This window comes from Melospiza melodia, chromosome 6 (assembly GCF_035770615.1).
Source record: "Melospiza melodia melodia isolate bMelMel2 chromosome 6, bMelMel2.pri, whole genome shotgun sequence".
In the NCBI taxonomy this organism is placed as follows: Eukaryota; Metazoa; Chordata; class Aves; order Passeriformes; family Passerellidae; genus Melospiza; species Melospiza melodia.
This window is the reverse complement of record NC_086199.1, coordinates 71,099,526-71,127,523: the sequence shown is the minus strand read 5'-3', so window position 1 is coordinate 71,127,523 and position 27,998 is coordinate 71,099,526. Positions and strand designations below refer to the sequence as shown.

At 44.4% G+C, this 27,998-nt stretch overlaps 3 protein-coding genes across 5 annotated transcripts in view; 2 read left to right on the top strand and 1 right to left on the bottom strand.

Annotated features, from left to right (window-relative positions):
* The first annotated feature begins 211 nt into the window (after nucleotides 1-211).
* PPP1R14D (protein phosphatase 1 regulatory inhibitor subunit 14D) lies at nucleotides 212-7,134 on the top strand. Its single transcript, XM_063159030.1, has 4 exons — nucleotides 212-660; nucleotides 4,727-4,822; nucleotides 5,008-5,040; nucleotides 7,042-7,134. Exons 1-4 carry the CDS (start codon nucleotides 478-480, stop codon nucleotides 7,108-7,110), a joined length of 381 nt encoding a protein of 126 aa, XP_063015100.1. The 5' UTR covers nucleotides 212-477; the 3' UTR covers nucleotides 7,111-7,134.
* Nucleotides 7,135-11,921: 4,787 nt separating this feature from the next.
* ZFYVE19 (zinc finger FYVE-type containing 19) lies at nucleotides 11,922-23,855 on the bottom strand. Its single transcript, XM_063159029.1, has 11 exons — nucleotides 23,675-23,855; nucleotides 23,007-23,128; nucleotides 20,550-20,603; nucleotides 19,872-20,032; nucleotides 18,523-18,668; nucleotides 17,538-17,652; nucleotides 16,779-16,988; nucleotides 16,204-16,283; nucleotides 15,391-15,501; nucleotides 13,839-13,981; nucleotides 11,922-12,450 (listed from the first exon to the last, which is right to left on the bottom strand). The coding sequence occupies exons 1-11, from the start codon at nucleotides 23,726-23,728 to the stop codon at nucleotides 12,378-12,380; spliced, it is 1,269 nt and encodes a 422-aa protein (XP_063015099.1). The 5' UTR covers nucleotides 23,729-23,855; the 3' UTR covers nucleotides 11,922-12,377.
* A 315-nt stretch (nucleotides 23,856-24,170) lies between these two features.
* Nucleotides 24,171-27,998, top strand: part of LOC134419574 (transmembrane protein 263-like) — a 229,775-nt gene continuing 225,947 nt past the window's right edge. Inside the window, exons 1-2 of one of the 3 annotated variants that reach the window (XM_063159026.1) lie at nucleotides 24,171-24,306; nucleotides 26,357-26,426. The gene's annotated coding sequence lies outside the window, so the exon portion shown is untranslated. Of the gene's footprint in view, nucleotides 24,307-25,287; nucleotides 26,427-27,998 lie in introns of those variants that run through there. The other 2 variants (XM_063159027.1, XM_063159025.1) reach the window with 2 other exon arrangements.

Here is a 27,998-nt window from a genome sequence, read left to right as displayed (position 1 = left end):
CAGCAGGACTCAATGCATTATGTATGGCTCAGCCCTCTGGAATTGCACATGTGTGTAAGTTATGCCTGTAGGAAAACAGTAATTTAAAACCTCCTTCTTCCCCACCTCTCGGACCTGACTTGTGTTAAATATTAACAAACATGGTTCATCAATTCCCTGGTTCACTTGGCTTCTTTTAACAACAGATGTTATTACAACAACTCTGCCTGCCTCCCTGCTCCTGTCAGCACGTCTGATGGTGAAACCCAAGAGTCCGCAGCTGTAACTCAGCCTGCAGAGCCTGGCTGCTGCCCCAGCCCTGTGGCCACCCCTAACTCTCTCCCTAGCATCACCAATGCCTGCCAGCCCTGGTGCCTGTAACTAGCTTGTGCTGGGAGGCACTGCTTGCAGAGAGGCTTTGGTAAAGGAGGCAGAGAAAAGGGGTGAGAGAGCCCAAAGGAAGGAGAGTTCCTGCTGTCAGAGGAGGAGGCACTGAGGATGGCCAGCAACTCCAGTGCACTGCCCCGGGTGACTTTCCAGACACCAGAGAAACCTGGGGAGGAATCATCACACAGGAAACTGGGCAAGCTGACCATAAAGTACAACCGCAAAGACCTACAGCGCTGGCTGGACCTGGAGGAATGGATCAACGCCCAGCTGCAGGAGCTCTACCAGTGCCGGGTGAGTAGCTGGGGCACACGGACCCCTTGCTCGTCAGGTGAATGGATCTAGAGGCCCTGTGTGCTGGCAGAGAGGTTTGCTTGCTCTGCTTCACTGGAAATAGTTCCTTGTCTTCAGCTCCCAGCAGGTTATCTGCGTGCCCCCTCTGCAGCACTCTGGTGTGTCGGCAGGCAGGGAAGCTTGCACTGATGCAATCCAGCTGGCTTTGAACTGCCTGGAGCTGCATCCACTGAGGGGGTGTAGCTATTGCTCAGCATGAGTAGCACAACCTAGAGAGATGTATGAACCTGGGATGACTCCTGTTGCTGAGCTCCATGTGGTGAGTGGCTTTGTGGTGGGCAGTAGCCAGGCTAGCTGGGTTAGAATGATCAGTGTATCCCTGTTCTTTTTGGACACAACAGTGAGGCTCTACCTGCTGTTTGAATGAGACACTTCAGAATGTGCTGTAACTGCAGAGTCTGCACACACTACTGGCAACAGGGGAGATTGGGAAAAAAACTCCTTGCTCACATGTAGAAATCTTATGCCTCCATCTTCACCAAACCTCAGAGCTGTCTCCCTTGCCTGAGCTTTCCTTTGCACCAGGAACGGTCCCTCCCAAATTTTTCCTGCCTGACTGAGAGCTGTCCCAGTAGGAAAGAGCCAGGAGTGCCTATAGCATCTGAATGGTACAGGATTTTACTTCAGCTGTTGCATTTTTTTGCTGGGTTAGTGACATTCAAGTTCCAGCACTGCCAGGGTATACTGAAATTTTAACCCTGTACTATCACTTCTATTCATATATTGTCCTTAGATGCATGATAGTTATGCTGGGTGCTTTCAGAAGCAATAGCATTCTTCTGTGGTTGAGATAATCCTTTGGAGTGTGGTACAGTAAAAGATGAAAGCTTTTCCTCCATTGTACATCATGATCTTAAATACATTTAAATAGCTTGATTAAGGATTTTGCTTTTCTCTCTAGGGCAGTGGCTGATACAGTAAGAAAATACAGTTTTCTTGACTCACAGAGAATCTCCATCTTCAACAGATGACACAAATGGGTTTAACAAATTGTGTAAAACTGCTTATTTATGTCCTGGATGGGGATGGACTAAATGAACTGCCAGGCCCTTTCTGCCCTGTACTCTGTATTTGCACCCCAGCACAGTGTTAAGCACACGTTTGAGACACAAGGAAATAAGAGCTGATGATATTTTAGAGCCTTCCACTCTGAGCATCAGCAGTTTCAAATTGCAATCAACACGGAAGTGGACATTCAGAACAGGCCATGAATGGTGTGTTTCATGCTACTTGCCATGATGGTACAGAAAATTTTTTGCCTGCCCAGGCTGATTTTCTGGGCCTGAGAGCTATAGAATAATGTCACCTTCATAGCTGAAGACCCAGACTTCAGGAACTGCTTCTAAGTCTGTCCTTATTATGGTTGTTGTTGTTGCTTTTATTATTATGATCATTATTATAATAATTTTCTGTGTGACTTCCTGTGTGACTGTGTATTTGATATTTGTGTGGGAATGTGCCAGATTCTCATGCCATGTTGGGAGATAAAATATTTCTGTTTTAATTTATGCCTTATGCAAAGAACAGGCAGAAAACAAATATGGAGAAAAAAGTCCTTTCTTCTTCTGCAAATGCATGGCTCCTCTGAAAATGAGTATATTACTGCTTCTGTTCAGTTAACTAACTGTTTTAGATTTCCCAAACACAGCTTGTCCAGTAAAAATTACTAATCTCTTCAAGTTAGTTGTGAATTTCCAGTTGTTTTCTACAGCTTATTAAAATGATAGTAAGAAATTCTTAGCTGTATCTTATGCCTCTTGATAATGCATTATGAAACATTATACAGTGCACATGGGAGCAGAAGTTATCTGCAGACCCAGTCAGACAGGCAAAATTCAGTGTGTCTGCAAAGTGCTACCGTGGTAGTCCTGCTGAATGAAGGCTGTTCAAAAGAGTGGCAGTGACAACATTGCTTCCCAGCCATCCTGCACTGGCATTTGAGGGACTGTCCCTGGAGTTGGTAGCTCAATTCAGAGTTCTTTTCCTGACTGTTGAGGTTTGCTAGAGATAAACAAGGAGAATGTCTGCTGCTTTGAGTAACAGAACATTGTGCCCTTTGGAGAATTACTGCAGTTTTAAAGAGTTGCATTTTTGTCACTTTTTTTTTCTGAGACAGACAAGAAGCACTTGGTATGACCAGTAACATGACCCAGGATGGGGTCCTCCATGTGCTACTCTTACTTGCTGAAGTGTACAGAGATAGACCTTTACACGTCAAAGGTGTCAGTAAAACAAGTCAGTTTATGTTCAGTTCTGTTTTCCAGAGAATGAGGGCTGTTTACTGTCATCAGAGCAGATGCCCAAAGGGGATTCTTTTTCCCTACTGCAAAATCCCAGCAGGCACAAGTGAGAAACCCAGGAACACATTGCCCTTGCTAGTATCTCTTCAGCACGAGAGATTTCCCTGCTTCCTGATGTATTCAGGCCTGATGTATAAGAGATTTGCTACAAGGAACTACATAACATAATGTCGTGCCAGGTCAGAGACTGTTACCAGGATCTCTTCAAATACACACATGTGCCACAGTAAATTACTTGTAATCACAGAGATGTCCAGCAGGTCATCCTGCTCTCCTCTGTGCATTGTGACAAGACTATTTAGTTGCCCTGCTTCTTTAGGCTTCCTTGTATCCATCAACTTCCATTACAATTGTCTCTTTGTTACCTCTTACTTTGCTCCGCCTGCCCTTGGCAGTGCACAGTTCCTGGGTGTCTTCCAGAGACTCAAATGACAGCAAGGTTAGCTCAAACATTGCCCCCTGATGCAGGGAATGCTACCATGTTTACTGTCACTAAGACTCATTTTCAAGATGATTCCTTGCACATGGAATCCAGAAGAACATCCACACTAGGACTAAAACCCACATGGATTTCCTACCCTATCTCACCCTCCCAGCCTACTTAGCTTTCCCAGCCTACTTAGCTTCTTAACCAGAGACAAAGTCAGCCTGGATCAACACCTGTTTTCTAAAAAGTCACATGAAAAATATTACTTTTAAGAAGAAATACTGTGTGGGTCACAGTGCAATATATTTAACTCTGGTTTATTATTTATTCTTAAGTTAGCTGTGTATCAAAGTTAAACAAGGGCTTTCTACTTCCTCTCTGGCTTAGTATCAGTGACTGCCCAGGAAAAGTTTCTTTTTTTCCTGTAAGTATTGTCTTTAATGTTTAATGTTTTACAGACACATCCATAAATGCCACAACCTGGCAATCAGAAACTGTGCTGTTCACCCAGTATCCTTATTCTACTGATTACTATGCCAAAATATCACTAGTCTTATGTTAGATTAATTTTGCAAATACACTGGAAAAACACAGGCGGCTTTCCTTGCAGAGATTTGTGAAGCTAAAATGTGTCTGTGATCAAGTGTACAAATGTTTCCAACTAACACCCCTGTGCAGTACAAGATTATCACTCCAGTCACCAAAAATTGGAGTCCCTCTCATATTAAAGGAGAATATTATATCCCTCTCATATCTATTAGAGAAATCTGGCAAAATATTGTTAGGTCTTTCAACAGCATAATTTTCTCTCCATTACTGCCAAGAGCCTTAGTATAAATACAAAGTAGATGAGTGTAATTAGCATAAAACCCTAAAATCTCCTTCTGTTATTTATGCTTCTCTAAGATTAGGCCTGTTGGAGCTCTGTTTGGTGAACTCCTCATAGAGGAAGGGTGTCACAGGCTGGTATATGTGGCACTGCAGTTTGATATCCTTGAAATGGTCTTCCAATGGTGGGTGATGATCCCTGAGCCATGTAGTGCTTGGAAAAGATGAAGAATGTCTATGTCAGGATGTGTGGCTGTAGCAGACACTACAAAGGGGCTGGAATCCATGCCCTCATTACAAGAACCTCCCTTTTTTGAGATGATTTATATCTTGGACTCAACTTTGCTGCATAGTTTTATTGCAACTCAGCTGCTTAGTTCTTTAAAGATGGCCTCTAGAGTTCTTAAGAAGTTTGAAGGTTAATTAACTCTGGTGTTTTTTTCCCTTTTAGCTAAGGGAGGAAACAGAGGCAGCAGCTCCTGAACCACAAATTGATCTTGAAGATCTCCTGGAGGTCCCTAATGAAGAACAGAAAATAAAACTACAGGTCAGATTGAGGGACTTGGTGATTTTAAGTTAGTGAAGTTCTCTTCATAAAGACTAGTGGCATGTGGGGTAGAGAATAGATGTTGGTAGTGTTGCATGATGCTTTCTTGTGCCTTCCTCTTTGTAGGGAGGGGAGAACTAGATTAACTCATGAAATATTAAAATGATGACTCCTTGTTTTTTTAGGAAATCCTCCATGAGTGCTCCAGCCCCACAGAGGTGAGTGAAGCATATAAATTTACATGTGTACATGTTATACTATTCTGTAACGGTGTCTTTGCTGCTGCTTGGCTGAGTAGCCAAGACACTACTGTGCTGCAGATTTGTTTAATCATAATGGGAGGTGTTTGCCACTTTATTCTGTGATTGTAAAATTACACATAAATGCACATGAATGAGCTGAAGGCAGAGCACTAGAGCAAATAAGGAATTATGCTTTACAATCACAGGAAGTTCTTTCCATGTTTCAGACATCATAAGCTGATCAGTCTGAGCTGCTGTTTGATCCTCAGTGTAGAAAAGCCATAGACTGTGCCATAGCTCACATAACCATTTTTACATTGTTAACTGAATGCATTCTTAGCTTAAAACACTAGGGTTATGAGTGACAAGGATGTAGAACGGCCCTTAGGTTAGACTGGGCAGATAACTGCTGAGCAGTGGCCATGTGGGTTAATTTTACACATGGATTTTTTTTCCCCCACATAACTTTGCAAGTTTTTACTTTGAATTAGACAGTTAAATCCCACAATGTCCAGACAATTGGAGGCAATACTGTGTGCATGCACCACACAGGGACTGCCTTTGCTGCACTGCACACCTGTGCAAAATGTGGCTCTCATCACTGCTTCAGCCCCATGCACTGCATGTGAACATTCTGCTTGCACATCATCCATCAGACTCCACGTGTTGTCAAGCTGATGTGGCTGTGCAGTGCTGAACATACAGAAAATGAGATGAATGCATGACTGAAATTCAATCACTGAATCAATATTAGTATGGCTGAAATTTTTTTAAATTAAACTGGGCTGCAGCAATCATCACAGATACTCTCCTAGCAGGGCTTTCAGCAAAGCTGGTAATATGAAATAGTTTTCAGAGTGTCTGAATGTCAGATCTGAGGCAAGAATTTCACATTCCCAGAGCGGTAACAGAAGAGAGTTTGCTCTGCTAAGTCAGAAGCCATGAAAGTGTCTTGTGGACAGCACAGTACCTGCTGAATATAGATACTGCTGGCCTGTTGGCAAAAACACATACTTTCACCCTGGGGATCTTGAATCCAGTCCCCTTGAAAGATCTCAGGAGTTTAACTGCAGAAGACAGACAAGAAACTGAAAGGACTGACTGAAAAGAAAGGTATGATCCTAGGCATTTACTTCCAGAGCATTATGTGGCAACCTCTGATCACCCAAGTGAGGATGCTGGGATTCCACACAGCACAAATGGTAACAAGCTGCAGTATTTCCAGTGACCTTGCCCAATTACAAGAACATGTAGCAATGTCTCTGGGTAAGAAAGGCTGCACACCTCTTTATGGCGGTGTTACTTGCCATGCAGAGGGTAAAGTTTGCACATTGCCTTCTGCTTGGAATAACCAGATAGGCCAGTTTAGTTCATAGTCCCTGGCTGTGTCAGCAAAGTAGTCAGGGTTTGTTCTCCATTAACTGCTCATCTATCTGCTCTGCCTGTCCTCAACCCCTGCTCAACATTATCATTAGTCCTACATGTTTTGCTCCACCTCTTCTCTGCCAGCCACTTCCTTGTAGAACTGGCACAGCTCCAGGATGGTTTGAAATTCACATGGAGCTCTACTGGTTCAACAAGAGGGACAGCTTGCTTTGTCCTAGATTGGGAGGGCAGCAGAAGTGGGCAGGAGGTTATGGTGGCAACAGGAAGCAGTGGAACCTAAAAGAGAACAACAGCATCCTGAGGTCATCTCACGGTGGGAAAAGCAGGTATCTGGGATAAAGAGGGTCAGGCTAGCTCCTGAGGAGAAAGTAAACATGGCTGTTCCAAAGGGAGACAGGGAAAGGGGAGGAGCTTTTAGACCCTTCTCATCCTTTCCTAAGCTAAAAGATATGTTTGCTCAATACATGTCAAAATTGTGGTTTCTGCTCAATGTAAGGGTGAATGTGGGAATGATGGAAACGCCACAGTCGCTTTGGGCTGGTGAGTGCTGGAATTAATACAACATCCTTTTCCAACCAACTCTTATTGTAGGACTTCATCACGGAATTGCTCAGTCGATTGAGAGGTCTCCGAAGAGTCACCAATCCTCAGAAGAAATGACCTTGCTCACATTGAAACTCCAGCTTTGGTTACAAGGAAACATGTATCTTCCTGACAAAAACCAGGATCAGCAACAGAACTTCTGAGTATGTTTAGGACTTATTATTATTATTGAGAAACTTCAGCAAGTTTGTGAACTTTGTACCAGTGGTTTGAAGTCTCCACTCCTTCCAAATCTACACACACAGCAGGGAGCTAGATTGTACATTTTCCTGATTCTTAAAGAGTGTGTTAACCTGAGGAACAGGACAAGATATCCCTCCTTTAGATTCTTCTAGGAATTTCCATGCTGGCCAAGGAGCACTGAATACAATTCTCAGGAGTTCATCAAGACTTCTTTTTTTCGTCCACTGCAAGGCAAACAAGGCATTGGTTATCGCTCATTCATCAACATGGAAAATCAGGCACTGTTAAGCTGCACCTCATTTTAGTCTGGCTTAAACCCAACTGTGATCTCCTGCCTGTTACTGTTGTGCCTGACTCTACAGCATTGCACATACTTTGTAAGTCTTACTAAGCCTCTGTTATTTATGAAGATTGGACAGAAAATATATATGATAATTTCAGTGCGCCTGGTCTACTTAAGGGGAAGCTTGTGAAGCAACTGCTACAGCTAATGGCTATTTTTTTTTCCATTTTGTGGAATTTAAGACTTAGAAGCCTTTTCTAAAGGAACAAGGTCTGGGAATGATTTTTCTCCTAGTTCAAAAAGATGTTGGAAAAATACCTATTTTATATTAAAACAGAAAACCAGCCATGCACTGCTTGATTTTGCTCTCTCTTTCGATTCTAAAGAAAAACTGAAGTAAAAAATACCTGCTCCCAACTTCCCTTCAGGGAGCATCTCAGAGGGAGTCTTTTGCAGACAGGTAGGTCGCACAAATGAGCAGGGAAGTAGGACACAGTACTTTGCTGCACAAACTCTTCTGGCTACAACTAGTATTTGCCTGGAAAAATACAGAGGAAACTACATCCAGCCTCTCAGCAAGTCAGTAACTTGACACATGGACTAGGAAATAAGACAGCAAATGGAAGCTGATTGCTGAGGCAGAGTGCTCTCACATTATGCCCTGTCCCTATGTTGATACCTGGCCACGCAAACATAAGAGATGAGTCACATCCAGGGGAGCTCCTAAAGAGCACAACATTCAAGGCCAGCTTTTGAGTAATCTTTTGTCTGTTTGGTGAGTCAGGCAGAAGGGACCAACTATGGAACCAGAGGGGCATGCAGGTTAGCTAACAAAGACAAACAAGGACTCTTGGGCTGGACCAGTAATATCTTAAACCCAGTAGTCTTTCCATCTTTATCAGTAGCAGTGTGATGACTATTATCTTGTTCTTCCCTCCTATTTTCCAGCTGTCATTGAACAAATAGTAGGTTGTGTCCTCTAAGAAGACAAAATCCAAGCTGCAGTACCAACTGTGATATAAGGGCCTGCTTCCTTTCACATGCTTTTCTTGTATCTGATTGGAAGTTGGCAAGCCATGGACCTCATGTTTTGTTCTAAGGCTGCTCCAAGATGTTCTAAGCCTCACCCACTAGGCTGGAAAATGGTCTTTCTTTATAAGGTCCAATATATGTCTTTGATGGCTCTGGGAACATGCCAATTTGGGCTTAATAAGGGGCCAGTGGGACATGCCTACCCTCATGAAATCTCAACTTAATCAGTAAAATAACAACAAAAATCCAGACCTGGAATGGGTGCAGATCTGGCTTATGGATGACACCTGCTACTCATGTAACACACCCCTGGAGAAATGAGAGCAGCATATCGACAAAAAGCTCTGAGCACTGGTAAAAAAAAGACTAGGATCAAACAGAAGTTCAGGTGGAAGAGCTAGATGGACAGGACATGAGGAGAATGTCCTAAACTAGAGATGCAATTAGCTACTGCACAGCAGTATAGGAGATCAGATTACTTACATACCCCACTAAGAGTTTTTGTTTTATTCTGCTGAGTTGCAACAGCACAAAAACATGACATGCCTCTCCTCTGGCTCAAGAGAAACAGTTTCTTCCCCCAGGAACTGTTCTGTATTTCCTTAATATGGAGTGAGGCAAAAGGAATTTTTGTCTGTGCTTTAAGGTAGACATTGTTAAAATCAAAACCAAAGCAGGTTCTGAAAACTCTGCTTGACCAAAGTTGTCTTTATGCTTATTCTGCAAGTAACAGGAAAAGAGTAAGCTATAGGCCCTATCATGTGCAGTTGCTTCTGATACATAAGGAATTCTGATACATAATGATACCTGAGAGCACTTCAGCTGAGCACACTGAGATTAGGGGACCAAGGCAATATGTGGCCAGTGCTAGATGGTTTATCAGCTCACTGGTGCAAAAGAAAAAGCAATGTAATGCAATCAGAGTAACTTCTTTTTTGTTTCATTCTTAAACAGTAGTAAATCGCATTTGGTTTGGTTGATGTTTTAGCTGTTCTCACACTAGACCACAAGGATAGATTAAAATCAATGCTTGAAAAATTTTCGTTACAAACATCTTCCAGTAAACTTTGTTGTTTCTCAGCACCACCACTAGCATAAGTATGTAGATTCTGTCTAAGAATGTTGCTTGAAAGGAACTTTGCCCTCTTGATTATACAAAGATAATCCAATGTATGAAAGTTCATGAGGTTTTCTAATTTGAATTCTTGTTGGAGTGGAGCCCACATTTGATAACTCACATACAAAACATTATGAGAGGGAAAGAAAATCCCTCATGACTTGCTACAAAGACAAGAGCAAACAAGTTGAATCTCTTTCTGGAAGATGCCAAGCTGTCTTCTGTGCTTGAACAGCTATGACTGAAGTTGGTCTGGCCTGTCAGGAATTGACTGATTACCAGTGTCTTTGTTTACCAGCACCTTTTCAAAGACAAGGATAGCGAGTAACTAACACAGCTAACAGTGCACTGCCCACTTAAAGGTCATGCAGCATTCCTCTTTCACAACACAGATTCAACTAGGTGTGCTTCCTGCAGACAGCCCATCTGGATACCCCTCTGCCCCTCCTACATGGAGTTCACTGAGGCAACAGCTACAGTGGGAACAGCTTTTCAGGGGAAAGTGATTGGGCTCCTACTAAAATGCCCCATTACATGCAGAAAGTGCAGCAGCCACAAAAATGTCCATTAGTGGTGCAGGGAAAATAGTAGCTTGTGTCTGTATGACTTGAAGAGAGTCTTCCATGTATGACTAAGTTCTATTTCAGGTAATGGGTTGGGTGCATGTCTAGATTCCTTGGGATGGCCCCACAGAAACCAATTTGGGAATCTAAATAAACTGCTTCCGGCTGCAACCTGCTCCATTACTACTGATGTGAAGAGGGCAGGGCTTACAAGACAGAGGCTGCCTAACTGCAAGGGAGCTCAAAGTTTTGTCGTGGCTGATGAAGCATTCAAAATGTTGCAAGTATCATACCAGCTCATACTGAGATATTGAAAAAACCAGCAGCTGTAAATCAAGAAACAAAATTACTACTAACTGCTTGCGGAAGACACTGGCTGAAGCCCAAAGCAGTGGATCAATTTAGGAGAGAAATAAAAACAGATAGTTGTACCTTCCCCTGTATGCATAAAACATGAAGGCTTTAACCTCAGATAGAACTGGGTTGTCTTACTATCAGACTAATTATCCATGTCAAATAGCAATGAAAAAGTATCATGATAACATAAAAAAAGAACAGCATTTTGTTTTGATTTTTAAGACTGCAAGCTCCTCAGGGCTTACTTAAATAACTTACTTAAATTTTGTGTGTCACAGGGTTAATTGCAAGCTCTTGCATCAGAACAACTCAAGTAATTTTCCCATCTACCTGTCCCAATGAGACAGGCAATGGTGAAGCAAGGGCTGCCAGGAGAAAGAAGGTCCTCCACAGAAGTTGGATTTGCCACCCCTTCCTAAGAGAAGGCACTGCTGGATACACTTGCCATTTTTAGTGTGTTGATCTAAAGTATTACTATTCTACATTGTTTGAATCAGGTTTTTGTTGAAGAGTCTGATCAAGAGCAACACATTAGCAGAAACCCATCTTCAACAGTGGTTTAATTCATTTGCTGTCCTCTGACCAGAGGTGCAGGTAAACACTGTTTCATCACTTCACCTCGGAGGCACTGACCTTAAGCACGGGGGCAAGGCAGACTGCTGGGAGTGGCAATGTCAAACCAGACAGGCAAGATTCATTGGAAATTCCCTGTCAAGGGCAAATCCTTTATTTTCTTGCAATCGGAATTTGTCAGCCTTAGAGAGCTCTCTCAGAAGTCACATTATTTGGAAAGAGCTCATCCTGACCGAATAATAGAGCATGTTTACAGCCAATTTACTTGGGTATTTGAAGCAATTCTGGGTGTTCTGGGCACTGGCAAGTTCCACTTGCATCTGGATTGTCTCCCAGGAGAGATATGGACATATGCAACTGAGCTTCTCTCCTAACCAGATGAAGAGCATCACACAGGTAACATTTTTATCTTACCAGGTGACCAAATAATAAACAAAGTCAAATCCCGCTTTCAGACTTATACACAACTATTTCAGATTAACATGTTGCTCTTACAGCACATGCACAGTGGCATAGCCACTGCAGGCCACAACACTGTATCAGTAGCAGATTACCTGTTCAAAGGATCCTTCCTTTCATGTCAGTGAGCAACACTGCCCTGCATCTTTTCCAGACACACCACAGAAACATTTTTGATGACTTCACTATTCTTCATTTCTTTCCCTAAGCTGCTTGACACTAGGACTAACGTACCATTGTAAGAAACCAACACTTTGTTAAGGGCTATCAGGCATTTTCAGGAGAGACTTTAACCACAGGCTTCTGTAAATATTTTTTATTATGCTTTGCAAGTTCCCATCACACATGTGATCACAATGCAGACATTTTTCTCAGTGCAACGTGCTTTGCTGCCTGTTGAACCAGTGTATAAGCTGTTAGTAAAAGCAGGAAGTTATTTATCAGCCAGTCAGTACTGCCTTAAACACACATCTTTCCTGCTACCCACATTGTTTTACCATCTGTATTTATGGACTTGTATCCACCTCCTCATATCAAGTCCTCATTTATCCCCAAGCATGCACAGCAAACCCTGCACTTCTCAGGTGTATTTGTGAAGACCAAGTCACACGCCCTGCAAGCCTCTCTCAAATTACAGCACACCCTGTAACTGTCCAAAACATCACCCGTTTTGGCTGCAAATCCACTTAGATTCTTCCCATCTGGCTAGCTTCTCTGTTTTCCCATTCTCCAGCTCCTCTTCTGCCCATAAGTATGGTCACTTATGTTTGCAAGGAAGATGATAGCGGGAGGTCTGGTGGTCCTTCAGGTCAAACTCCTCATGGCCTTCCCTAAGAAGCAAGTACAAATTGCAGTCAGAAGCAAATACCCAGGCCAGGAACCCACCCTTAGCCACTGCACAAGATATCTCCCAGGAGCCCCGGGCTGTGAGGACCTGACTGGCAGCCATGTGGACTAACTACTTAAGATATTTGCTTGCAACAGAAATTTCTGCGATGCTTTATAGGAAGGTCTACTCATCCTTGTCAGCTGGATTTGAAAATGACAACAGGTCCTTCTGTTTCTTTCCCTCTTGAAGAGATTAATGTAACTCATGGTTCATTTTCAGCACTGTGTCTGTGATTCCAGGGACATTAGCAACTGTGACAACAGACAAAATGAGTCTCCTCCAGAAAACTCTGGAAAATAGCTGAAAAGAATGCAGTGTATAGGCAGCTGTGTTAAGCCAGCTCAGGAGCAGGCATGCTTAAGACAGCTGCCAATACACTGCAGTCCTGCATCCACAGTGTGTGGATGATAAACTCACCTGCCAGACTGTTAAATCTGCTTTTACTGATGTTTGCTGTCAGATAATTTTGTTCATATGCTTTGTTTTTAACAATCTAACATTGCCAGTCATATGTTTTCTGAACGTTTTCATATGGATTTCCCCCACTGCATTTCCATTTCCCTACAAATACGTTTGTAGGAAATGAGAGAATATGCACAAAAAGCATACCTTATTATCCCAACCACATTTTTAGCAACCTCCTGTCTTAATGTCATCCAGCACTAATCTGAGAACCCAGCCAGCTATCCAATACTTCTAAGGTATGAAAAAAAGAAGTCACACAACTTGTCAGGAATAACTTTGTATTTAAATGAATTAACCCTACAAATCTGAAAATTTTGTCAAAAATCTAGCCATGTGTGTTTAAGAACAAAGACAACAGCTGCTGCAAGTCTTTCACCAGCCTGACTGGTGTAAAAAGGCTCACACATACATATTTCAACAAAGAATTTTTTAATATGGCTTAGGATTGCAAAGTCTCAACCTAAGAAAACCCTCAGGAATTAATACTATCTGATCTCCCCCTTTAAGGGAATCCAGCCTAGGTCATCCATCAATGGCATTAACAAGCCATAGGAGTCACTGAACAATGGTCTCATTTATCCCATCCCACGTAATGCAGCATTATCAGCTGCTCCAGAGGACATTCAGACAATGTGCCCAAACATTCACTCAAGCATTTCTGCCTAGGAACAGTTTAGTTCCTGAAGCCTGGGACAACTACTGATCTCACAAAGTATTTCTCTAACAACTAGTATTCAGCTCAGATCTGGATTCCTCAGATCTTGCCTCCTACTGCCTGCTTTTCTGCCTCATGACAAGAACATCCAAAGGGGGCCAAGCTTCCCTCTGACCACCTCTCAGACCCACAGGAACAGGATGACTCACCAAAAACAGCGCTGACAGTAGAGGTCCCCGTCACAGCCATGGCAGCGCAAAGTGGCATCTTCGTTGCAGATGCAGCACCAGGGTAACTCATCCTCATCACTATCATCTGCCCTTGCAAGAGCTGTGGTGGCTGGAGTGTGGCTCTAATTCACATAGAAAACAAGAGACAGAGAGTTTAAACCCCAGCAGGGGCAATAAAGCAGCTTAACTGTAATACATGATGGCCACAGTGACCTGTCCCATAGCCAACAGTTTCCTCTCTGTTGATCCTAAGTCTGTGAAATGAACTTGCCCAGAGTGCAGGGACAGGCTCCATTTGCACCTAAATTGTTATTAAATAAAAACCCAAGGTACTTTCTAGAATTTGGGTTAAAATCTATGTTGCTTGGAATGTAAACAGCTATTCAGCCTCATTTAGTGTCTACAGTGATGTACACCCACATTGTGTGTGCTAAGGGCATAAAGCTCAGATATTCTGGCAGGCACCATGACAATACCATGTGACAATTCCTGCTGCAAAAGCAAGAGATCAAACAGCTTTGCTGAAAGGGGCTATGTGGGAAGGGAAAGGAATGTGGCGGTGGGGGCATTGTTTTCTCCCTGTTGTGGGAAGAAAACTGTGGAACAAAGGAAGTGCTTTGCCAAAAGGCCCCTACTGTGCATTCATACCTGAGGATGGGACAAAAAGGTCTTCTGAAATCATAATCTAAATATATCCATACAGCCAACTATGGCCTCCTTCTCCCGTACAGAGAACTCTTGTGCAGCTGAAAACACACTGAGGCATTGTGCCTGGACACTGGTAAAGGCAGCTTCCTGACACAGTCTTTTCCTAACACTATCTTTTGCATCAGTAATCCCAGAAATGCAAGGAGTCATACCTGAGATGGATGTTTTTGATAATGTTTACAATTATATAATTTCTTCCACTGGGAGCAGGCCTGACAGGTGCTTGTGAGTCACAGGTGCATTTAATTCTTGTGATATACATTAGAGATTATGTATATATTTCCACAGTAGGCCAGAATCCACTCTAAGCATAGAGTATCCTGCTACTAATTCCTTCCTCTGACATTATATGAGAACATGAACAGTGGAATACTATCTAGAGGCTCCATTCTGCACATGCTGAAAGCACTGGGAAACCTCCCATTTACTCTGGTTCAGATTGTATGGTACATGTATGGTACATGGCCCTGTTGATCTTATTATGCATATATATGTATAATTCTCTAATATCCATATTGTGAGGTGTCTACCAACTTCTCCTGGTTTACACAACTCTGTAACATTCAACTCAAAGCCAGCTTGAAACGAATTGTATTCCAGGGAACAATTCATTTTATAATTACAAAGATGATTCACAGTTGAGTTCAGAGCAGGTCAGCCTTGCAGAAGCTGCTTGGCTTGTTAGCTCTGAAGAAACTGGTTATTTATTTTTTTTTTCTGCATCAAGCCTAGGATACAACAAACTTCTGCTGCAGAACTGTACTCTCCTGACACCCTGGAACATTCCAGACGCAGTTCAAGAGATCCTGACCATTCCACTGACCTTTTGCTTTGCTTGCTTACACAGGTTCTGTTGTGAGGATCCTGGTTGGGTGGTCTGATCTGGGGGAATGTTGAATCCACTTGCTTCATCAAGGGCTGCTTCCTCTGTGAGCTGGTAACAACACAAAGCAAGAAGTCTCCTGTTTCAAACACAGCTAGGAGCCTCATTCCAGGCCCTAAACCTCCTGCACTCAGTACTCTCATGCAGTAACAGGAGATGACAAGTCTGAATGCAGCTGGTGTTACCCAGCCAGATGTAAGCTCACTCTGCACTTGGAACACTGTGTGTGCATTGTGGACAGTCTGCAGCAGCAGGAGCCTGCAGCTCACACACTCTGCTTTGCAGTGCAGCTAGCAGGTCCTCAGCATCATGCTAATCAAACACATGTGACATATCAGACAAACTTGAGCTCAGGTCTGCCTGCCAGACAATTCATATACATTTTGGGGAGAAATGTAGGTGTAAGCTGAGCTACACAGCACACATCTCATCATCCATGTTCTAAGGGGCTGGAGGAAAACAGAACAAGAAGAGAGGAAATACCAGCAAAGTGTGTTTATGCAGGAGACATACAGACCACAAGAGACACTAAGCATGAATGAGAAAGACAGTGTGACAGACTAGAAGTATTGTTTTCAACTGCCTGTCAAATAGCTGAATGGGCCATGGGAGCTAGTATTGGAAAAGCACTAGGAAAGTAAGGAAGAAAACTTCTCAGGAACAGAAACACAACCTTTGTCCACTCACCAGGTATCACACACACAATACAAAACCAAGAGGAAGAAAAACAAGGCCACAGCTGCCACTTCTGACCTGTTTCAGCACTCGGCGAATGGCCTCCTCCTCAGCCACTTCCTCATCACTGTCAGGGAGCCTATAGGTTTCCAGTGTAACTGTAGGAGTAAGAAATGTGAGACTGTAACTCACACCTGCCTCAAGCCTTGTGCACACTAATGTACCAGAGACAATTCTTTGTGGTGTGAGCTGGCTGTGGCATTCTGGCTCTGACCTTTTAAGGTGCAGGTTCCTCATAAAGGACATTACTGTTTATTTTCAATACTTGGAAGAGAGATGGAAAAGATCCCCACCAAAACCAGAGTTTTGCTTTTAAAAAAGTTTTGCTAACCTCACCAGAGCATGCTAGAATTATCCCAAAGAAGGGTGCAAGACAATGCAGTCTGACCTTACAGTGCCAGCCCTTACCTTCAAGTTAGATCTTTTGTAATGATTTCATGACAAACCAACCTGTACAACTTTGCAGATAGAACCAAATCTCAGTCTGTTTCTTGCAGAATAGAAGAATTAAATGGATAAACACTAACAAAAAATTTACTCTGTCACAGCAACTCCATTCCTCTCTTGGCACTGTATTCTCATCTGCTACCAACCTTTCTCTGGGTCCTCGCCTTTGAGTGCTGCCAGTCTCTTGGCAACCTGTAGGATCTTTTCCTGCCTAGTGTTCTCTTCCTGCAGCTCAGCAGCAGCTTCTGCTAGAAGTTTATTCTTCTCTTCCTCTAGCTGTTTTGGGTCCAGATTTGCAAGGCAAACACAATCTTCACTTCCCCGATTGAGATCATTCAAACTCTGGCTACTAGCAGCTGCAGACAGACACACAGAACACACTGGTGACTCAGCAGCCATGTTCCTTGGGCACAGAAAACATGACAAATAATGCTATGAGAGCAGCTTGCTGCTCTCCCTAAAACTGGATAATGAGAGGAAAAGGCATGCCAGCAGGATCTTCATTGTACATGAAGAGAAGAAAATGAGCTAATCTGTGGCTTACAGTGAGATTACAGAGAAGGCAATGTAGCCAGAAAGATAATGGTATGCTGGATTCTGATGTTTTGTAACAGTGCACAGGTGCATTAGCAGTAGCAACAGCTCCTCCCCAGAGAGGAGTCACTCTAGAGAAACAGAGCATCTGAATAATACAACCCTGACAAGAAGGAACTATCTCCAAGCAAAGACACCAAGACCCAGTGAGGAGCCACTCTTGGTCAGTGCAAGGGATTATAAGGGGAAGATATGGACAAACTGGACATTCAGCTCACCTGTTAAGTTACATAGAGAGGGACAAACTCCTTTCTTAGCATAGCACATACATTATTAGATGTAAACAGATCTTTAGAAGCCAAAACAGATACCTTGAGGCTGAGCTCTTGGTCTGTAATGCTCATCAATGGCAACTTCCTCAGACAGTTGAGTTAACAGGTCATCTGTCTGCTGGACCAGACTTCGGGTATCCGGGGCTTGGTGCACCTAAGGAACCAGGGGAGTGTGGGAAAAGGCAAATGAGAGGAAAGTGGCATACTCAATCAAATTTGGCAATCAAGATCACCCTAGAAGGGAGCTATACAAAGACACCTCCACTAACATTGAGAATCTCAGTTTACAGTTATGTGGTGTAAGATTTGTAAGGGCTTCATTTTCAGAGGTGCTGAATGCACACAGCTCTAAGAGCAGTCACCCAAAGAAGGCAAAGGGGTGCTGAGTGTATAGAAATATGTGTTGCTGGGTCCCAACTCCAGCTCTGCCACTACCTACAGTGTAAACAAAGCACCATTCACAACAGTGCCAGCCAGCAAGCCCCACAGAGACCTATGATGGCATGCAGCTGAAAGAACCATAAGGAAATGGTATCTTGGGGGACAAGATCATTCCTATAGGCTTTCAGAGCATATATCCAACCGGTTCCTCTGAAAACTCAGACAAATCATGCTAGGCTTCCATTTCTGTTAAAATTAACAGGTTTCTGCCCAGCTGGTGTGCAGTAACAACTAGAAGATGTAATTAGAAGGTAGAGCTGATAAGCCTCCAACACAAACAGCTCTGAAAAACTGCGACCACTTATGTATATAAATGAATTGAGAATAAAAAACCCTAACATCTATTATTAAAAAGATACACACAAACTACATCTGGCATAAAGGAACATGCTGCATTCAAATTAAAGCAGTGAACGAGTAAAGGCTGGTGATTTGCTTCTGGAGCAATGACACAATCAGGAAACAGAGATTTCTGAAGAAAGCTACAAAAAGGCTGAAGAAGGAAGAATGGTTAGCATGTTGTGACACCAGTTACTGTGTCAGCTCAGAATAAATTGCTGACTAAAGAGCTGAGGGAGCTTACAGGTCTGGGAGCTTGGGAAGGAGGATCTCTACCCTGCAGGACAGCCAGCCGGTCCTCCATCTCCTGTGTGGATGGAACAGGTCCTCGGCCATCCTCCTTCAGGGCTGCCAGCCTAGCTTCAATCTCAGCCTGAGTAGGGATGGACTCTGCAATTCACAATAACACAAGGGAGGAGATTATTCTTTTTACTGAAAATGAAAAGCTACATGTTTTTTCTCCTTAAAATTGTATTTCTTTCTGGAATCAGACTCGGAACACCTGAGCAAAAACCTTGCTCAGCCTGGGCGTGAATGAAGGGTCATACTGCAGTGACTCCAAGACTACCTGATGCCAACTGCTATCCCTTTCTTCCAAGCCCTTGCCTTCTTCACAGTTTATCTCCTAGCCATAACACAAGTATTAGGGTGATGTCATCTGGAAATCAGCTGACTTGGGATTCTAGGGACAGGCAGAGAAATTAGTGTAATTTAGGCAGTTCAGTCCATTGGTCCCACATCTCCTAATGCAATCCCAGCCTTATCAGACTGAAACTCCTCCCTGCCACATAATGGATGAGAGGCAATGGCTGCAAGTTATTCTGGGGTGGTTTAGACTGGATATCAGGAAAAATTCACAGAAAGGGTTGTCAAGCCCTGGAAAAGGCTGCCCAGGGAAGGGGCTGAGTTACCATCCTTGGAGGTACCCAAAAGATGTGTAGATGTGGCACTTTGGGATATGGTTTAGTGGTGGACTTGGCAGTGGACGGTTTGACTCGATGATTCTATAACCAGGTAACCACTCTGAAGAGTGTTCTTTTTCTTTTAGAGACCATATATAACATTTAAAATAGTTTAAACTCATGCAAGCACCTCAAAGCAGTCCTAGAACCTGGCAGTTGTAGACTGGGATGAAAATCCTTTTCCTTCTCTGTGAGAAAAGGCTGGTCAGAATATAGTCCCACAGAGACTGGAACTGCTGTTGACAATGACTCACAGGAAACCTTCTTCAAAATAGTTTGGCCAAAGACTTTCATTTCATTCTACTCCAAGTGGGTTTGACACATGTTTTTACCCCAAAAAATGGAAAATGAGGAAGTGATTTTACTTGGAGTAAGACACTGCTCCAAAACTGAGTAGTAGTTTCAAGAGAAACCCCAAGAAGCAAAATGAAACTGGAACATTGATCTGAAATCATGGTAGAAGTTGGCCATTGTGGCAGCAGACCTTGGATGCTCTGTCCTATTTTTAAGCCTCCATCCCCCTAATATCACAGCCACTTAGAGCCCAGCACTTCCCTCTCCCTCCAGGTTCATTTCTTCCCAAATAGTAGTGTTCCCACCCATGGTATTTATGGTGTTCTCTAAAACTCACTTGGTTTCCTTTCCTCCCTGAGCCTCTCCAGTCTCTCTGCAATAGCTCTATCCTCTTTTGAGAGTCCCTGGTATCTGCAGCCTGCTCGACCTGGGGGCTTTGCAGCTGTCTTCTGTTGGTCTTTCAGCTGGTTTTGTTTAGCCTCGAAAGCTGCTACACGCCTGTGACAAGGAGGGAAAAAATACACGTCAATGAGAACAGGGATTTTAACCTGGAAATAAGAAAACATCCTCTGTGAACCCAACAGGCTATCTGAAGAATGCCAGTGCAGAACAGAAATGAAATTACTGTCTCCAATATCAGCACAATAAAGTACTCCTAAGAGTAAGGCAAACCTTATCTTACAAGAACAGCAGCACTTCCCAGCAGCACTTCCCAGCAGCACTTCCCAGCAGACAAGGAACATTTCACCACAAGGTTCCTGTTTCCAAGCCAACTCTGATCAGCCACAGATAATTGCAGGCAGGTGGCTGTTCAGGAGTCCATTCAAAAGAGCATAGCCCCCACCCCTCCAAACAAACAGCCTAAACAGCAAAACAAAAAGTCCATCTTTAATCTAACTCTGAACAAGCAAATAACCACACCACAAGTCCCATTTTTCCTGGTATCCACAGGAGAAGAGGAAGCCCTAAAAGGCTTGTCTGCAGTAGAAAGAACTGCTTGGCAAGTGCAACTCACTTTTTGTAGTTTTCTGGTGGTGACCATTTTGCTGAACTGCTTTGAGATTCTTCTCTGAAAGACAAAAATGATTTCTCTGAACTCAAGATACTGACAATACTTGACAATAATGACAATCATCTAGTCTCTCATCTCAAGAGGAATCAGTGGGTGTTTCTTGACCTCTTGGTACAGCCCCTTTCTTAACCTCGTTAATACTGAGAGGAATCAGCTTATGCAAGGGATTAAGACAACATAGCTGTCCAGGACAGTGGGAGCCTTCATCTCTGTCCTTTGGTCCAGTTGTTTTGCATCTGGACAGAATGTGACTTAATTTGGTCACCAGTGACCCAAAGAGGTGGGGCTGAAATACCCTTGCCTCCCACAGCCTGCACCTCCCAGCTCAGAGGGCAGGCAGGGAGTACTTAGGTGAGGCTCCCAGGGTAATTAGCTTCCATGCAGCAGGACTCTCTGGAAGGAGCTGGGGCATGCAACAAACACAGAATTATATAACATACAAGTAAAACAAAGTGTTACAGAAGTTATTATATAATATCTTACAAAACACTTGAACACTGCACCTAAAACACATCTAACTCTTCTACTTTGCTGTGCTCAGGCTGAGGGACTAAAGTAGACTCTTATGTAAGTTAGCATATTTTATTTGTTCTTAGAAATCACAGCTAAGGCCTATATGGTAATGACTGAATGCAACATTGTTGGAACACTTTCCAAAGTTCTAAGGCTTCAATTCTGAAAGCAGAACAACATATGCAGCTTACAGAACTGCAGCCTATGTGTGTTACCTGCAGGACAGGATGCCATCCACAGGCACCTGGACAAGCTCAAGAAGTGGGGCCTTGGGAATCTCACGAGGTGAAACGAGACAAAGTGCAAGGTGCTGCACTTGGGTTGGGGCAACTCCTGGTATCCACACAGGCTGGGGCACAAACAGATCAAGAGCAGCCCTGCTGAGAAGGACCTGGGAGTGCTGGTGAACAGGAGGCTGGACATGACCCAGCAATGTGTGCTCACAGCCCAGAAAGCCAACTGTGTCCTGGGCTGTATCCAAAGCAGCATGGCCAGCAGGGCAAGGGAGGGGATTCTACCCATCTCTTCCTCTCTCATGGAACCCCACCAGCAGTGCTGCATTCAGCTCTGGGGTCTTCCCAGAAACTTCCAGAAAGATGGAGAAGGACTTTTTCAGAAGAGCCCATAGTGACAGGACAAGGGGGAATGGTTTTAAACTGAAAGAGCACAGGTTTAGATTAGATACTAGGAAAAAATTTCTTTACTTGGAGAGTGGTGAAACACTGGAACAGGTTGCCCAGAGAAGCTGTGGATGCCCCATCCCTGGAAGTGTTCAAGGTCAGATGGGATGGGGCTCAGCAACCTGGTCTAGTGGAAGGCATCCCTGCCCACAGCACAGCAGCTGGAAATAGATGATTTTTAAGGTCCCTTCCAACCCAGACCATTCTATGATTCTATAATCTACCTGCTATCCAGCCAGGGAAGATTGTTTTTCTGCTGTAACTCCCTAGTGCTGATATTAAAATTATGAGGAAAAAACACCCAGAGGAAACGTCAAGACAGGTGGCCCTGTTTTCTTAATGGCTTTGAAGTTTGAAGGAAATCAGAAAATTTCAAAACTGAAAAGACTGAATACTGTCCTTCACTGTTTTCAGCAGCCTGTGAAGATGAAGACCTTCACTAATGAGGCTCTTCTCCTTTAGACACCTGCAAAGCCAGAAAATTCCCCCCTTGCTGGTGAAAATTCCATGCTATAGGAGGAAAGTGAGGAAAAGGAACAAGAGAAATGAAAAATTTGTTGACAGAGGAATTCTGGTGTACACCTGTGTTCTTGTGTTGCTTGCTCAAGTCTATAATCCTGCTGCTACTGAATTTTGTTTTCAAAATTTGAGTTTTGTTTTCAACAGGAAGTCTACTGGTTACGATTGCAAATAATTTTTAAAGTTTTCTTTTAAAAGCAAAAATTTTATAGATTTTAGGCTACGAAACTTTATGCCTTCAGGCCACACATAGCAGAGATCCCTCATTGTTTGCCCACAGAATTAGTAAGATTTTGAACATCTTATTGTCAGGCTACTCAACTATTCACATCTGAGAAGACTGCCAGAACTGTTAAAGTGGTATAGATTTCTGGCTGGCTTAACCTCAGCCCATCTATTTAAGCTGTCCACAGGAATTCAGTGTCCATCCATGAAGATTTAAACCTGATGCTTTCAAACTACTTTGTCGACCATAGAGGACAGGCACAAATCCTGATTCCTATGTTAGGACTGCACAGCTCATATAACAACAAGTTCAGAAATGTCCTGATACTCTGGGGTACAGGCAGCATCCCTGCACATATGGAAGGCAGAGCTTTCCTGCAGAAATCAGCAACACCACATGGAATGCGAACTGAAGGAAAAAAGCAGCAAACTGTCTTTGGGTGAAGAAACATTGCCATCTTACCCAGTTAGTTTCCCATAGCACTGCTTGCACACCTTCTGCTGAGTGTTTCCACAGCGGGGAACAACAGCGCTGAAGCTCCGGCAGCCCGAGCAGAAGGAGCGTCCGCAGTTCTTGCAGCCACACTGCAGAGACAGGAGAGAGGGGCAGGAAGGGCTTCACCACCCGGCCACCACACCGCTGCCGCTTGCGGGCACAGTGCCCGTGCCGAGCACACACAAAATAACGCCGGGCAACTGCTGATTGCTGGGTGACAGAACTGTTTCACCAGCTATGATACGGAGACTCAAGAACTGTTTCACCAGCTAAGATATGGAGACTCAAGAACCTTGGAGACTCAAGAACCAGATAACTCCTGCTGGGAGCAGAGTCACCACTTCACCCCATAGTTTAGCGAAGTGTGTGTGTGTGAGTTGTGTGAGACCATGACAGAATCCTGGATTAGAGGGATGGCATTCAATGACTTTTTGCGTTTTTGGTCAGTAACGAAGACATATCAGAATTAGGCACCACGAGAGCTCAGTAAGCAAGGACAACAGCGCCAGGATGCTGGCCGGGAAGCGTGTCTCGGCGCCGGCCGAAGCAGCTCCCGGTTCCCTTCTCAGACCCTCGCACGGCGCGGGAGGCATCCGCGGGACCAGCCCGTTCCTGACCCCCGCAGCCGGACTTGCCTCTTTCTTGAAGACAGAGAACTTGGACGCGCATCCATAGCACCGGCTATCCATGGCGCTAGCGCCCCAGCCCGCCCTCAGGCACGGCGCTGCATCCCCGCTATCCCAACCTCCATGGTCTGCCCGGTGCTGCGGCTGCCTCAGGCCCAAGGATCGGCGGCGAGCGGGGCTGTCACAAGCCGGGAGCCGCGGACACCACCCTCCCGTCCCCTCAACGCAGAGCTGGCGACGCACGGCCCTACGGGAGTTGTAGTCCTTTGCTCCTCTCTACCCGCTTTCAGACGCCAGGTGGCTCTCGCAAATAAACTACACTACCCAGAGCTCCACACGATCCCAGTGGCCGGCCGGCTCGGCTACCATCGCCGCGCGATGCATTGTGGTACGTGCAGTCCGGTGCCCTTGCCCGCCCCCGCCTGAGGCGCTCTGGCCCGGAGGGCATTAGCTGTTCTTGGGTGTTAATAAAACAAGAAAGTGTATTCTCTCAGGCTGACAGTGTTGCTCTCAAGCTACTCTGGGTGGTTTCTTTTTGTCCGAAACCTGTGGTAAGATCCTGGCTCAGAACAGCAGGAATCAGCCGAACTGCAAAACTCCAACCCATCCTTCTGCCAGTGTCGATCCGCCTGCCCTCAGGAGTAAGTGTCCTGCAGTGTTTGCAAAAAGAGTCACGGAGTGCAAGTGAGTCATCCTGTTAACTGCGTGGGTTTGCAGGTGCCTTGTGCATTCTTTCCAGTTTAATATATAACCCCACGTTGTAAAGACTCACACAATTTAATTAGGAAACTCACTGATTTATTCCAGGAAGTAAAATTCATTAATATATGAATTAAGCTGAATTTAAAGGGAAAAAATGGGGGGTTCTCTCTCAATCTTTCATTTTTGGCATTTGTGTGCTTGTTGGGGTTTTTGTTCGGTTAGGTTTTTTAATGGTAAAAAACATTAGAAAGACAGCTGGAAGCTAAACTTCTTACCTGTCCAGCAATTGTGTTAGAGACCACCCGGACATTCCAGGTATTGTAGGCATAAGGGAATCGGGGCAAACTCAACTAAAAGGCTTCATTGTCTTTGCTATTGAGCTGCTCAATGGGAAAACAGGACCAGGAGACTTCAGCCTTGATGTTACAGTGCAACCTACCGACTGACGGGTGGAATTTGGAGTGCAGCTCTGGAAGAGAAAATACAAGCAGCAGCCCAAGGGACCCTTCCCGTCCATGGAGGAGTGCGGGGGGATCCCGCTAAGGACACGGAGTCTCCCTGCTGAGAGCGCCTCGGCTGCGCACGGAGCCGCCCGGAGCTGGGGCCGCCCGGAGCTGGGGCCGCCCGGAGCCGGGGCCGCACGGAGCCGGGGCCGCCCGGAGCTGGGTCCGCACGGAGCTGAGGCCGCAAGGAGCTGGGGCCGCACGGAGCCGGGGCCGCCCGGAGCTGGGTCCGCACGGAGCTGGGGCCGCACGGAGCCGGGGCCGCCCGGAGCCGGGGCCGCCCGGAGCCGGGGCCGCCCGGAGCCGGGGCCGCACGGAGCTGGAGCAGCACGGAGCTGGGGCCGCACGGAGCCGGGGCCGCAAGGAGCCGGGGCCGCACGGAGCCGGGGCCGCACGGAGCTAAGGCCGCAAGGAGCGGGGGCCGCGGCCGGGCCAGCCGGGAGATGGCTCTGTCCCACCTGTCTGCAGAAGAGGCGCTACGCGCTCCCATTCCCGTTCCCTGCAGGTGTCCGCCAGAGGGGGCCCGGCCCCCGCGGTTCTCCAGCTCCTGAACCGAAGGCCATTTGACAGCCGAGCCGCCCCAGCTTTCCTTTATTTCTCTTTTTTGCCCGCGGCTGTTTCCCATGGTAAAGCGAACTCGATTATAAAATCCTGTGTGACAATTTAGCCTATAAGGTTTTCAATTTCTATTTGAAGTGCAGCAGAAATTAAAGGGAGTTTGTGTGTCTTCTTGCCAAACTCAGTTGTTGAGCAGTAGGTTGTACATTCTCTGTCTTACAAAGTTATAGCCACTCTGCTCTGGGCAGCTCCCACCTGGAGTGCTGCATCCTGGTCTGGAGTCCTCAGCACAGAAAAGACAAGGACCTGTTGGAGCACATCCAGAAGAGGGCCACAAAGATGATTAGGGAGCTGGAGCACCTTTCCTATGAGGACATGCTGAGGGAGTCAGGTCGAGTCAAGCCAAGAGATGAGAAGGCTCTAGGGAGGCCTTATTGCAGCCTTTCATTCTTATAGGGGGTTTATATGAGATGGGAGCAAGAATTTTAGCAGGGCTTGTTGTGATAGGACAAGGGACAATGGTTTTGCACTAATATAAGGAAAAAAGTTTTTATGTGGGTGGTAAGACACTGTAGCAGAGAGATGGTGGATGCCCCACCGCTGGAAACATTCCAAGTCAGGTTGGATGGGGCTCTAAGCAACTTGGTCTAGTTGAAGATGACTGCTTATTGCAGGATTTTGGACCAGGTGACCTTTATGTGTCCCTTTCAACCCAAACTATTCTATGATTCAGTAACCGGGGCTGTAGTCATGCAAGCAAGTGTCATCTCAACCACAGTTATTTGTTTATGTAAGGAAAATGCATCTTAAATTAAACACAGAAATAGACCCATGAGTAGTACATTTTTGTGTGCTTCTGTAATGCTTTATTCTAGGCCATTTTTCTCCTGCAGCAATAATTGACAGACCTCTGTTCTGGTTCTTACAGACTACTAAAGCACAGCACTCAAAGGCTCTGATTTGTCTCCCAGGCAGGAACCAGGACAGTCTCAAAGCAGGTAAAAAAGGAATATGTTGGCACAAACACTTATTTCTTCCACACACACAGGCTTCTGGAAGTGGATCTCTTTAAAAACATCTTGTTTTGTATGCAGTTAAGGTAATACCTGTTTATGTCATGAGTTATGTACATCTATGGGAATCAAATATTCTTCACTGCTATATACCTCTGTGTTTTAAGGTTAAATCCTTACATTTTGGATTTCAAAAGTGTGTTGAGTGCTGAACTTTAGTTAGAACTTCTGAAAATCCTTCTATTGTGGTATTTGAATCCTAAACTTTTGACTGTCCCTTGTGTCTACTAGCTGGTCAGTCTTCCTTCATATAGTTCAGAATATGAGTGTATTTATACACGGACAATGTCCTACTTAAAACCATATTTCTAGGGCCAAATTGCAAGACCAGTATTCCTGTAGGTGGTATATTGCTTTTGGAATATGCTGTTGTTCTTTTACCAAGTATGGGTAAACATCTAAAACATTGCACATCTGTAGAGCTCCACATCAGGCCAAGGGAAGGCAATCTGAGGTAATAGTCAAGTTACAAAGTTGTTCAGCACTGTCTGTTTAAAACAGGGACCTGTTAGCTTCATTATATAATCAGAGTTGTCATGGGGTTGTTACTTTTGCACCTCCATCAAAGTCCTCAGAGTCAAGGAGAAGAATTAGCATTTTTATAGTCTGAAGCTGAGCTTAAAAATAGAAGTAGAGTTTAATTTTCTGACATGCTGATGAAATGGTTACATTCTCCAAAAATATGCCAATCTAAATAGTGAGTCAAATTAAATGAAGGAATGCTTTTTATAGCCAGAAGACTGGAGCTTGTAAGAAACACAAATATTTGTTGCCTGCTGTGCATGCACTTTCCCACCATGATGCAAGAAAGCTCTAAACCTTGATGTTCACAACTTATCAATTATCATTCTTCTGTGGGTGAAAATTACCCAGTGCTTAAAAAGCAAAACATTACAGATTTTAAACCTCTCCCCACCGCTGCTACAAAGTCATCATAATTCAAAATTTTTTTGGTTGCACCAGGAAAGCAAATTGGCAATTTCTACACGCTCTTCTTCACAAAGACATAATTTCAGCAAAGTCTTTTATTATTCATTATGCTTTGGCATCTCCCAGTTTGGCACTAGCATTTAATTCTGAATACATCAAGTCAAGGCAAAGTGTTAAGTGTTTACAGTGGTGATTTCTTTCTCCACTCATCTCTTTAGAGGAGGAGCATTTCTCTCTACAGACAAGGTATTTCACACCTAAAATGCTTTCCAAAGAGAACATTCAATGGTCTTTGCATTAGGTTTTCAGGCCTCATTTTTAAAAATTATTTTGGTAACACCTTATGAACAATTTCAATATCCAATTCAGGCCACAGCAAAGTGACAACAGCAGGTACTTCATTCCATTCCCTCTCCCTCAGTGCTTGTTCCTGCTACTCTTAACTTTAGTTTCTTTAAATATGTTCCCTGACCTGGTCCATCTTACAGAGGAATAGTGCAAATCTTTGAGTTGTGGTACTGTATGTCATACTGTGCTATGACACCACTTGTTTGGGGTCAAGTGGTG